General features: G+C 44.9%; 1 protein-coding gene across 13 annotated transcripts in view; it reads right to left on the reverse strand.

Moving 5' to 3' along the window:
* LPP (LIM domain containing preferred translocation partner in lipoma) overlaps window positions 1-13,260 on the reverse strand; it is a 443,377-nt gene that overhangs the window by 145,975 nt on the left and 284,142 nt on the right. For all 13 annotated transcript variants that reach the window (XM_030574715.1, XM_030574714.1, XM_030574721.1 and 10 more), the window contains one exon: window positions 9,052-9,750. In XM_030574715.1, the coding sequence (XP_030430575.1) occupies window positions 9,052-9,750 (699 nt within the window). The remainder of the gene's footprint in view (window positions 1-9,051; window positions 9,751-13,260) is intronic.

Genomic DNA, 13,260 nt, shown 5'->3' on the forward strand with positions numbered 1-13,260 from the left:
ACTGAGGCAGCTGCCCAAAGCTATGCCCTGAGGCAGCAGCAGGTCTGAGACTACAGAACAGGAGTCATGAGGACTATACCACCTCACACAAAGACGATCGATGCTGAGTACAGTATGTAGGCTAAGACAATAGTACCCGTAACTAGCAGACTACAACACCAACATAATTCACTTCCCAATTGTATCTCAAAATGTACACAGTATATTTAAAGGCTGTTTGGTTATCATGGGTTAAACATGGTCAAATCAGAGCCCTTAAATAATGCCAAGGTTGCCCTTAGCTGTATCATGTATGGAGACATTGTCTTCAGATTATTTTAAGAAGGAGGAAGAACAAACATCCAGGTATTATGTCAAAATCCTCTTGTGCAATTATTCCTCTCGTGCTGCTAATCTACTGTGACAGTCTAAAGACTTCCACTGCAAAAGCCATGCTCTAAAGCTGTACATTTAAGTTGCTTTCTTTTGTAGCTCACAAGTCTTTGCTGACCTCACCTACTCCCATAACCACACACACTGTTACCTTTCACATCAACTAACTGAGCTGGTCATATAATTAACAATTCATTTTTTTTTTTACTGTTGCAGGAATGCAATTCCTAAATGACTATTGTGAAGCATTCCTCTGCCCTCAGCCACTTCCTCCTGTTTGTGAAAGAAACTGAAGTTTCTAAGTCTCAAAGGAAAGGAAAGTTTATGATGTGAGAGGAGATCTAAAAAGGTGTTAGGGTGCTGTACAGTTCACACTGGATCCCTAGAGATAAGGATGAACATGGAAAAATATAAATACTTTTTTATAACACTTTGCACTTCTGAACGTGCCTTTTCATCTGAGAGTCTTGAATGGCATTACGAAGATTACTTTGCAAGAGCTCACAACAGCCCAGAGAGGGAAGTATTACACATCCCCCATTGCAGACTGGTAAACTGAGGTGCACAAAGGAAACTTGTCCAAGGTCACAGAGCAGGGCTGAGAACAGAACCCAGGAGTCCTGATTCCAATCTCCTCATCTCAGTGCTAGATACACTGCCTCCTTCTTTCTCCTCTTTTATTTTAACACCACTTAGGGTAAAATTCACGCAGGGCCTGTGCTGGAATCCAAAGCTCAGGCATTGACCTATGGCCTCTCTGTGGTGAAAAGACCTCAATGGAGGGGGTCATGGTAGAGTGAGACAAAGGTGTCCTGAGGGTGGCTGTCCACCTTCTCTGCAGTGTGGAGGACCAGCCTGTTACAGGAAAGCACACATCCTTATGCCACCAGGAGGGAATCTGGCCCACTGATTTTATTAATCGGCAGAGAATGAATCATCTTAGTCGGAGGATTAACAGTAAGAGCATAAGTCTCAGTTAAAACGTAACTGCCGGCTGTACCTACTTTATGGTCTATGAGTGATGGCAGACAGTATCTTTCCACCATAAAAAAAAAAAATCACACCGGTACAAGTGGAGTGAATCAATCGTAGCTTTGGACATTGGTGAGCAAGTATGTCTGAGCTGAAGATGAAACACCCAAGTGAATGCCTTCGCTGCAGATTTTCAGTCAGCTGGACACCTTGGCTCAAGCAGAGGCTTGGGAAGAGTGAGAGGCAAAATACATAAAACTGCATTATCTAGGGACCATTTTGGTCACTGGAAGCTTCAGGAGACCATTATTACTGCTGATTCCAGAGGGAGATACAGAAATGACTACTGTGACACACTGCAACAAGACAAACTGGTTTATGCCTGTTCTCATTAAAACCTTGCTAAGAGGATTAGATAATGTTAGCTTTACCTCATTGCTTGCAGCATTCTCAATATTTACTATAGGGCGTACCTAGAACACTGTAAATGCTGAGGTGGTGTCTAAGGCAACTGACATGTTTTCATGCTGTTGAGATCCAGATTTTGTGTACACTAGGTGTGTTTTGTCCTCCTTTAGCATCAAGATCATATAGAAGATGAGATCCTACTATTGCTTTCAGATATAGGAGTTCCTCCTTTAGCTAAAACAGCACTGTGGTCATGGTGCTGCAGATGTTAGCTTCTAGCCCCATCAACAACATGTGTGGAGTGAAAGATTGGTTTGGGGAAGGGGAGGGATCTTACAAAAGATCTGGGATTCAGGTCTGATACTGAATCGGGGCTAAAATTCAACTTTGAGTTAGATGGCACCAAAATCTCATGTGGTGTTCTTGAAAGATTCCCTTTCTCAATGGCAGTGATCTCATGAAATCAATTGTTCCATCATGAGATTTCCATCACACTAGACCAAAAACTCACTAGGTTTCATCTGCATTCACACTGGATAGGGAAAACACACTGATCTTGTTTGGGATCCAACCTGCTGTCAAAGCCATTAGGACAAATCCAGATATGGGGACTAAAACCCAACACCCCCCATTCCCACTGAACCTCAGAATTAAAAAGGAGTCTAGAATTCAAGGCCTCTATGTTAGTGGCAATTTTGTTTCCCACTGAGATCTGGTTTAGTTGGATTCATGGTAACTATGGCTGTCAGGACTTTACAGGAGAAAGGATACAAACAGTAACGCCACTGAAAATTATAAAAACTCTCTAAAGTCCCTGCTCTGTAGAAGATGCGGTGTTTACACAATGTGTGCTGGTGAGGTGTGGTGTAAGGCATCAGCATGGCATAGGAAAAGCAGCTTAGCTTTCCAACAGCAATGGCATGAGTGCATTACACAGATCGTTCCAAATGAATATCGAGAAAATGATTCTACCAGGCCTGGCCAGCTGATGAGGGTTACGAAATGCCACACTTCTACAGAACACCTTGAGAAATGCCAGCAAGAACTATTAAAAAAATTATATCAGTACTATTTTTGTTGTTCTTCTCTTTGCCTAACAGGCAGACTCTCTTGGTTAGTCTGAGTTTAACTATACAGACACCCAGTGGAAGGGAAAAATTAACACAATTCTAGGGTATGTCTATATGCCAAGTGACGACATGCGTGGAGCATGGGTAGCCATGCCCATGCTAGCTTTAATCTAGCTAGCCCTGATAACAACAGTAGCGTAGATGGGGTGGCACAGGGTTGTACTTGGGTGCCAGGGACTTTGTTCGCCTGTACTGAAACTCATTCCGCCATGTCGACACTACCATTGTTACCCATAGTAGCTTGATTCAAGTGGCCATGAGTGTGCCTCGCTGTTCCACACTCACACCTCCATTTGTGAAGTAGACCTACCCTGAAAAACCTATAAAAACATCCTAAAGAACAGTTTTCCATTTATAATGTCTCCGATTTAAAGTGTGATGTGAGCTAGGAGCAACTGGCCCCCTCAGGCCTCCCCCTCTGGCCATTGGGAAGTCAGGAATCTGCCCTTTCCTGTTTCTAGCCCTGCAGTGGTGTCAAGACATCAGACATCACATCTCCAGTATTAGCTTCATATAGGAGTCGATCAGACTGTGGATAGAATGGATCCCTGTTGCACTCTATGGGTGAGGACTATAGTGATTGTGACTATGGTCTGAGTGGAATGACTGAAGCTCTGTTAACATGATCTCACTCAACTTTGCCACATCTCTAAAGTGGGATGGCAGGACTCCATGACTGACCATACTGTATGCCTCGCAGAAGTCCAGCCATGTGAGTATGGACGTATGGTCCTTCCCTGTGACCCAGAAAAGAGCACTAATTCATCAACAGGTAGTGATCAATGGCTTGATGCCTAGTTGGCAGCCGCTATTAAACACAGTACCCCAGGAGTCTGTCCTGGGGCCAGTTTTGTTCAACGTCTTCATTAATGGGATGGATTGCACCCTCAGCAAGTTTGTGGATGACACTAAGCTGGGGGGAGAGGTAGGGTCCAGAGTGACCTAGAAAAATTGGAGAATTGGGCTAAAAGAAATCTGATGAGGTTGAAGTAGGACAAGTGCAGAATCCTGCACTTAGGACAGAAGAATCTCATGCACGGCTACAGGCTGGGGACCGACTGGCTAAGCAGCAGTTCTGTAGAAAAGGACTTGGGGATTACAGTGGATGGGAAGCTGGATATGAGTCAGCAGTGTGCCCTTGTTGACAAGAAGGCTAACAGCATATTGGGTTGTATTAGTAGGAGCATTGCCAGCAGATCGAGGGAAGTGATTATTCCCCTCTATTCAACACTGGTGAGGCCACATCTGGAGTATTACATCCAGTTTTGAGGCATCCACTACAGAAGTGATGTGGACAAATTAGAGAGTCCAGCAGAGGGCAACAAAAATGATTTGGGGGCTGGGGCACATGATTTCTGAGGAGAGGCTGAGGGAACTGGGCTTATTTAGTCCGCAGAGGAGAAGAGTGAGGCAGGATTTGATAGCAGCCTTCAACTACCTGAAGGGGATTTCCAAAGAGGATGGAGCTCAGCTGTTCTTAGTGGTGGCAGATGACAGAATAAGGAGCAATGGTCTCAAGTTGCAGTGAGGGAGGTTTAGGTTGGATATTAGGCAAAACTTTTTCACTAGGACTGTGGTGAAGCACTGGAATGAGTTACCTAGGGAGGTGGTGGAATCTCCTTCCTTAGAGGTTTTTAAGGTCAGGCTTGACAAAGCCCAGGCCGGAATGATTTAGTTGGGAATTAGTCCTGCTTTGAGCAGGGGGTTGAACTGGGATGACCTCCTGAGGTCCCTTCCAACACTGATATTCTATGATCTTAATTCATGTTTTCCTGCCATCCCTCCTCTGCATCCTCGTCTGATGCTTGATCAGGAGGAATGCAAGGTAGTGGCTGCACTAAGGTGGAGTGGGAGATAACCTTTGTTGAGGTAACTCTTGATGAGCTTTTCCATTAGATTGCCTGTGTATGTAAGGTTAGATACTAAGCGGCACATAGAGAGGTTGGCTGTGTTGTCCAAAGGTGTCCTTAAGTACTGACTAGACTAGACAGTGCTTTAGGCAGGAGGTAGCTTTTCTTCTTGAAGGAAGTATTCGCAGTCTCAGTAGGAGCCAGGACTGACTTTCACTAGCCAAGAATAATCTGGATCAGAGCCGCAGGGGGTGGCATGGTTTCCCTGCAGCGCTTCCAGGACTTACAGTTGTGTGAAGGTGCCAGATTTGGAAAGGCAAGGTGTAACATTACTGGGTCTGGGTCTGCTATAGGGTTCCTGGTGCTCCGAGAGGCTGTCTAGGTGGCAAAAGGTCTCTGAGAAACAGGCGGATAGTTCATCATAGCATGAGGTGATGGGCTATGGAATTGAGCGAAGGCATTATGGGTTAACAAGGAGATTAGTGGCCTGGAACAGTACGGTATGGATGTCCGTTGGCGGCTACAGTGGCAAAGTGATGGGATTTCTTTTTTTCTGATATGACCAAGACTTAAGCTTCAAAGGATTCTCTGTGCTGGAGACTGTCTGCCACCCCTTGTGTTTTCCACTGTGGATAGTTTTGTGCCCAAATATCAGTGGGCTGTGGCTGATCAGTGGTCAGTGAGTCATTATGGTCTTCTGTTCCATGGGGTGGAGTTACCTACAGGGAAGTTTTCAAATATGATTCTATGTAGGAGAGGGCAGAATGCAGTGGGAAAAATGGAGGATCATGTGATAAATGGTATTTGTCACAAGGTTCCACACTTTAATCACATGGTTCTGGAACCGATCATATGGATATCCCCACGACATATGAAGCAGATTAGAGACAGAGAGGCAGGAATTCCCTGGTGAAATATTAAGGTTTAAATGAGGAAAATGTTTCATCAGTTCATTTCCTAATTATGACTTGGGCATTAAAATTAACAGAATTGCTACAAAAGGCAATTCAACAAAACAATTCAACACAAACTGGGACTGACCCGACTCATCTGGCATTTTCACTTCCTAAGTGCAACTCATTGTTCTGCGTGGGCTTGAAGGAACAGTACAGTCTTGGGTTTTCTGTTTGTTCCCATACCAAGCTAGATTTGCTTTGGATCAACAGCTACTTCAACATGACTAGCAAGTGGCACATTGCCTGCTCCTGCGTCAGGCTGTCAGAGACAGAACCACTGGCCGGGATCCTCTTCCCAGGCATGCTGCAAATCAAAAGCCGTTTTTCATAAAAAAACCGACACGTTTTGAATGAAAAATTTCAGTTAGTTCTAGTTCTAGGCCATGATGTGCTGCTGAAATGAATACCATGCACTTCTGGTTGTTGCTGGATTTGTTACCACACCCCTTTCATTTTGCATGTACATTACATTAAGAATCCACTAGTATTAATAACATTTAAAAATGACGTTATGCCCTCAGATCCTCTAGGTCATTGAAAGGAGTAAGATTCTTACAGGTCTTATTCCATTTTACAAGACATAAATTAATGTCTGTTTCTTACCCTGGATTAATACTCATTTTACTCAATTAAAGAGCTCAATAAACAAATCTCAAACAAATGTATGAAGAGTAAACAAGCTAAGACCCCTCATGCATCTAGTAAAACCAGCTACAGCGATTTCTCCAATGGATGTCATGGGCGTAACCTTTCCAGCAACTTTTCCTTGATACGAAACCATTCCAAAAAGTTGGTTCATTGGAATAAGCCAGATTGCAAAAGAACAGAGACAAGATGCAGTCTAGTGAAACCATGCTGCTTTTATGGCCAATGACAAAAGGGTCATTCCAAAGGGGTGGGTGTATTTACTGGATACTTCCTATTACCTTGGAAGAGCTCCATCAATTGTAATTCTAATTCTAAGTAATACCCAGCTTCCTCCACGACTATTCAGGATAGTAGTCGTGCCCATGCTGAAACTGGATAGCAATGTGCCTTCAGCAGGCTATGAAGGAAATGAAATTCCCAAAGGGATTTATGTATCAATCAGTGGAAAGGATGTTTTGCGGAAGAAATGATGTTACATTATAAATATAAACTTAAGCTATATTGTCTTGTCCCTTCCAGCTTTGTATTGCAAATACGGCTGCAAGACTCATGAGACACTGCGCTATGGCTCTTTTATAGTGCTTGGGCCACTTCCTTAGCTGATATAAACTGATGTCATCCCACCGATTTATACCACCGACAGATCTGGCCTAAGCAGTACAATACTTGTTAAAAAACATCAGCTCTGCCTACTATCAGACATGTGACATATACAGCATCCCCTCCCCTCCTGTGCTCACAGCTCTGCGGAAGAAAAAAAGTTAATTAGTAAGGTTGCAATACAGTCTGCTGGCAAGGACTTTTATTTGTTGCTTTGTCTATCCCGACTTGAGAAACCTGGAGCTTCCCTGCTTGGAAGAGTTCCTGCATTCAGGAAACTGGAATGAAATCTGGCTACTAAGAAAAGGCTGGGTGGACTGAACGAGGGCAAGGTCGATGGAAGGAGCTTTTTGTGTTTTGTTTTGTAACTATTTAGCATTTTTCTCTCAGCATTAAAAGGCTAGAGACGAGTTCTGCACTGAGGCAAATCGAAGTAGCCTGTGACAGCAATGCTTTCATTGGCGCAGGATTTGAGCCCAGCTGTCATCAGGTCTCGGTGAGCGCAAAGCAACGAACGTGCATCGGTATCGCTCCCGTTGTGGGGAGGTTAGAGCACTCGTGTTAATAGCACACCGTCAGCATAAAATCCAAAAGCATGGTTACAACGGAGGGTGGAATTTGGCTCCATGTACATGAATAACTATCTCTTACGTGTGGCAACAGCAGCTTAGATTTTACAAATGTACTTACTTTTCACTGCTGATGCTGTTTTCAAACACCTCACCAAGGCCTCAATCCTGAACCTGGATCTGCACAGCCAGGCCCCTGTATCCACAGGAACAGTTTTGAAGGAAATGGGGCTCTGCTTGTACAGACCTGGTTCCTGGACCAAGGCCGAAGCAGTGAAACCAGATGGGTGAGTTTAACTTTCTCTGTCTAGTCAGTTTCACACTAAGAGGCCTCTTCCAAGGGCTCCTTTGCTTTGACACTTGCTGGAACGGATGGGCAGCACACACGGAAGCTTTTCACGGTCGCCAAGCTTGGTGTAGGAAAACATTTGTGTGTGGTTTCAGGGGTAAGGATCTTTACGCAATGATGCACAGACTCGCTTAAATCACATTCAATGAACAACACTGTTCACCCCAACCCCTTTCCCTCCCAATTTTAAGCACATGAACAGGAATAATTTTCCCCCTGGTAACTGGAGAACAAAACAGACCCAACAGTGTACGTGACCCCAAGTTTTTGTCAGTAATCTCTTAATCAATCTTAGGAGAAACAAGTCTGAAAGATCAGGGCATCATGAAGCCACATAATTACATGTCTTGAGAACATGACCTATGAAGGAAGGCTGAAGGAATTGGGTTTGTTTAGTTTGGAAAAGAGAAGACTGAGAGGGGACCTGATAGCAGTTTTCAGGTATCTAAAAGGGTGTCATCAGGAGGAGGGAGAAAACTTGTTCACGTTAGCCTCTAATGATAGAACAAGAAACAATGGGCTTAAACTGCAGCAAGGGAGATTTAGGTTGGACATTAGGAAAAAGTTCCTAACTGTCAGGGTAGTTAAACACTGGAATAGATTGCCTAGGGAAGTTGTGGAATCTCCATCGCTGGAGATATTTAAGAGTAGGTTAGATAAATGTCTATCAGGGATGGTCTAGACAGTATTTGGTCCTGCCATGAGGGCAGGGGACTGGACTCGATGACCTCTCGAGGTCCCTTCCAGTCCTAGAGTCTATGAGTCTATGAGTCTATGTCCTATTAATTGGGATGATGAGTTTTAAAGTTTCAGGCTTAACATTCCTCTGCCCTGCAGGGTGAATTCTGTTGAATATCACTGCATTCCTGAAATGAGACACTGTCACCTCATAGGAAAGGTGGAATTTCTAAGACCCTGGCACTTGTATTTTCAAATCAGATGGAAGTTCCCATTTTTCTACCAGTCAGTTACAACAACAACAAATAAATAAATAAATAAATAAATAACACAATCAGAGAAAACACCAGACCTGGCTCTTTCTGTGCCCTCTGTAGCCCTATGTCGACAGGACACAAAGATGTATTTGGCAATCCTGTTAGCTCAATACGCCGTTCAATAACTAACAAGACGGAAAAACCACATGGCTTTTGCCATGGCCAAACCAAGCCTAAGAGCAGCTGTCTGTCTCTCTCTTACCTTTGGCTGCATGGGTGGTGGAGGAGGTGCCAACACCGGATCTGTAATGTAGGTCTTTTTTGTGCTGGGCGGTTGGTACGTCCCAGGTGGATTTTGGGCCACGGTGTTAGCTGTGGGATAGGCCGGCTCGGGCTTCCAGGTGTTTTGCGGCACATAGGATGGTTCTGAGCCATTTCTTCCGCCATATCCAGGGCCTGCAGGGTAGTAAAGATCTTGATATCGCCCCTGTGAAGGTGCATAGCCATAGCCAGGTTCCGAAGGACGTGCAGGCTGGGGAGCATACCCATAGTCAGGGCCTCGAGGCTGAGATGGAACATACTGCGCTGGCCCCGGGGGCCGTGCTGGCTGAGGAGCGTAGGACTGGTTTGAACCCAGCCCATACTGAACGGGCGGTGGGCCAGGTGGCTGGAAGTGAGGGCTTGGCTGGGCTGTTTTCACCTGTACGTTGAACGCTGGTCGGGTGGGCGTGGACGCGGTGATATAAGAAGCTGGAACTGGCTGTGGCTGAGGCTTTAGTGTACCAACAGGAGTAACTGGGACTGGGGCAGGCAGAGCAGCAGGTTGCACCGGTGCCTTGGCAGTAGATTTCTTGGTGGCAGTGAGAGGCGGCTGGTTGGGAATGATCATCCTCTTGTGCCCAGTAACCGGAGTAGATCCCGGGGGAGAAGTAACTGGGGAGCTGGTGGTGAATCCAGAGCCCTTTGGAACAATAAGAGGAGAAAAATCTTATCACCCACAAGAAGGAGACATACAGCTGGTAAAAACAAACAGCCAGGGTTAAATGGAAATAGGATTTTATAGCACCAGCTGCACAGCCACAGAAACTGCTAAGTAAAGTAGGAATGTACCTGGGACTACACATTATAAAATGGTAATAGCAGAGCAGGGCAAAACCTGTGCAACAGAACAGAACTGCCAAGCAGGATATTTCCACTTTTCTCTGGGATTTTGACTCTACAAAAAAAACTGCCTTAAACAAAAGCAATTGCTGGAGAGTAAGGTGAGGGGAGCCAATGTGAATAGCTGTAAAGAGTCCTGTAAAATAAGAGAGCTCTGAAATGGAGAGGACTCCGAAATGTGTTCACGAGATCCTGCCCACTGATAAGGCAGCTCCTTTTAACACACAGAAGGCAGTGCAAAGGGATGGACTAAAAGCAGCTCCCAAGGAAGTCTTCCCAAAGCAATACACATCACCCCAGATCAAATGCCAAAGGAAAATCCAGGGCTATGCTAATATACACATATGAAGCCTGGTTCTGCTCTCAGTTATGCTGGTGTGAATCTGGAGTGATTGCACTGAGGTGTTAGCGCAGAGTGAGGCCAGCAATTCTGAAGGCTTAAATCCTCTGAATCCAGTGTGAACAGGACTGGGATTCAAGAGACATTGGTTCTGTTCACAGCTCTGCCATGGATGTGTTGTGAGATCAGGCCTGTCCCTGGGACTCAGTGGACGAATGCAGAATTAGTGAAACAAGAACTTAGTAATAGACTGAGGGGATTTTAGGTCTCATGTGTGTAAAACATTCGTTTGTTTTGGTTAAGACCTATTTAACCTCACTGCCTAATCAAAGGACATCTTTGCTGATGATCCAAGACAACCAAAAAAAGGGTGGGAAAGTTCTTAACATTCACCTAGTTTTCCTCTTTTTCTTTTGAAAATTGTATATATTTTCCCTGCTTTCATTATAGAGAGGAAGAAGCAGAAAAGTGAAGAAATGCAATTTTTAAAAATTTCCTTTGCTTGTCACTTTTAAATTCATCTTAAATGGTTTCCCAAGCTTCTGTTGAGCTTTCTGCATGAGAACAAATTTCACCCCAAATCAATTCTATAATCTAACAGTCAGTTTCAGCCTTAGTGGAGGCAGATGCAATGAATGGACACCAGGATGGTCTACTGTAAGGCTGCATTCAACTTTAGGCAAATATCTGATCCCACAGATTACCAATCTTGTATGAGTTGCTACCAAACCCCAGATAGCAGTGGAAAGAGGGGCATTATAGAATTTATAGACCCTTCGTAAGTTGCATACATAAAATACCATTCAGCCTCCCATACACAACACAGAAAGAAAACCAATTAAAAAAGAATACGAAAATCTCAAATTTCATCTGCCATTAGGCAGAGAATTTATAAAGGTTAACTAGTATAGGGGATTTAGGTGAGAAGATTTCCAAGTGTGCTGTAGTGTTTTTAAGGGAGACCTCGGTGAACGAGTTACCATAAACAAATGTAGAGAGAGAAAGGAAAACGATAGCACAGACCTGATTTCAAACAAGCGAGAGAGGTGAAAGAAAGCAAGGCAGTAAGCTTCAGCTGGAGAAAAATACAGCCGACTGTATTTAATCCCTGACCTTCCAAACAACCATGGGATTCCTGGGACGGACAGTAAAGTGAGCGGGGTGGAAAGATATAGGAGTGAGCATAGAGAAGCTATGGGTATCAGAGGGGTAGCTATGTTAGTCTGGATCTGTAAAAAGCGACAGAGTCCTGTGGCACCTTATAGACTAACACGTATTGGAGCATGAGCTTTCGTAGGTGACCACCCACTTCATCAGACGCATGCATTAGTGCAATACATCTGTTAGTCTATAAGGTGCCACAGGACCCTCTGTTGCTTTTATGGGGAGGAAGTGACTCAAGGCCTTGCAGGTGAGGAAAGGAGCTTATTTGCTCACCTAATGAGAAACTGCCCAGTGAATGTTCCTGAGCATGCTAGAAACTTGCCAGTTTCCCTGCGTATTTTGTTCTTGTAAATGAATACTTGTCCATTTGTTGTAATGGGATGAAAGGGCCTAAACGCAGCAGAGCATACGTACAGTACCCTCAAGAAAGTGCTTTTCACGGGGCAGAGTGGGGAGAAGCTGGATAATGCTTTAATGACAATGGGCTATTACAGGGCTAGTGGGTGGGGGGAGAGGCTCTGTTAACCAAACCTGTGCACAACTTTTGTGTTTGAAAAACAGGCTCTGAGAGAAGATAATGAGGAACCACTGCAAAAACACAAGTGGAGTTTAAATCGGCACGAAAATTCGACAGTTTTAACCCTTCCAACTCACAATATGGGATATTCTCTCTCTTTTTTTGTAACTACATTTAGTGTGTTGATTACAGACCCTGGGGTCCCCCCTTGCAGGCCAGAAACAAGGCAGACTTAGTGTTGTTCAGGGAAGGCACTCTCCATCACAGACAGCCCCCCGGGCCTATTGACTGGGGCGATATAGTCCAAGAAGGGCACAGAATGGAGACCAAATGAACAAAGAAAAGAGCACAAGGAGCAGATCTTCCTCTCGCAATGTGGTCTAACCATGGTTAGAGCAGGGGACCGGGAGCAAGGGGGCCTGGGCTATATTCCCTGCTCTTCCCGAGTCACTCTGTGGCCGTAGACAAGTAGCTGAGGACTGTACTGTGTCACCCAAACCACAGTCTGCATTCAGATGGAGGAAATCTGCACCAGGAGTCACCAGAGGCAGTCAGCATGACTCACCCTGAATTCCTCTGGGAGTGTTGGGGGGGCTGAGGGGGGGGCAGAGAAAAACCACTGCATAGGGTGTAGTAGAGAAGGGGGGAAGGACTATGGCGTTTGGGGGAGTCTAGCACTTCTGAGAGCACAAGAGCTCCCTGGGAGGACAAAGACAAGTCCTGTGTCTATCCCCTGAGCAGGAGCAGAAGGAGAAAATTTTTCTTGACCCCTTTCGTCTACCCCACACAGGGCTGGCCACTATCTGGCCTTCAGCATCTCTGGTTACACACACGACTATTCACTGGTATCTTAGCCCTCATTCTGAAATGAGGGTTCTCCAGGTTAAGGTAACACCAAGGTGGTAAGCCAATAGGAGCTGGAGAAGGTGCAGGATTCTCTCTCAGGTGGTTCACATTTAAAGGCACCACAGAAGAAGAGATTTCTAGGAGGAGAGAAAGGTGCTCAGATACCAAGGAGCCGTGTGTGATCTAGACAGCCAACGGCAGGCAGGTGAGATGGGTAAATGGATTTGTCTATGTATATGTGGATGTGTCAGATACACGGGGGATTAGTATAATGAAGGGGACAGTTCTGCACATACCATAAGCAGCAGCCCAGAAATACACAGGAAGGAATGAGTGGGGGAAGTGGGGGAAGACGGCTTTTGGAAACTTATTTATGTATCCCTCTTTCCAGCAACACCTGCATGGCCTGCTTCAAAAGCATCACATTTGCAAGTGACCAATCC

The sequence above is a fragment of the Gopherus evgoodei genome, chromosome 9 (assembly GCF_007399415.2).
Source record: "Gopherus evgoodei ecotype Sinaloan lineage chromosome 9, rGopEvg1_v1.p, whole genome shotgun sequence".
NCBI classification, from domain to species: Eukaryota; Metazoa; Chordata; order Testudines; family Testudinidae; genus Gopherus; species Gopherus evgoodei.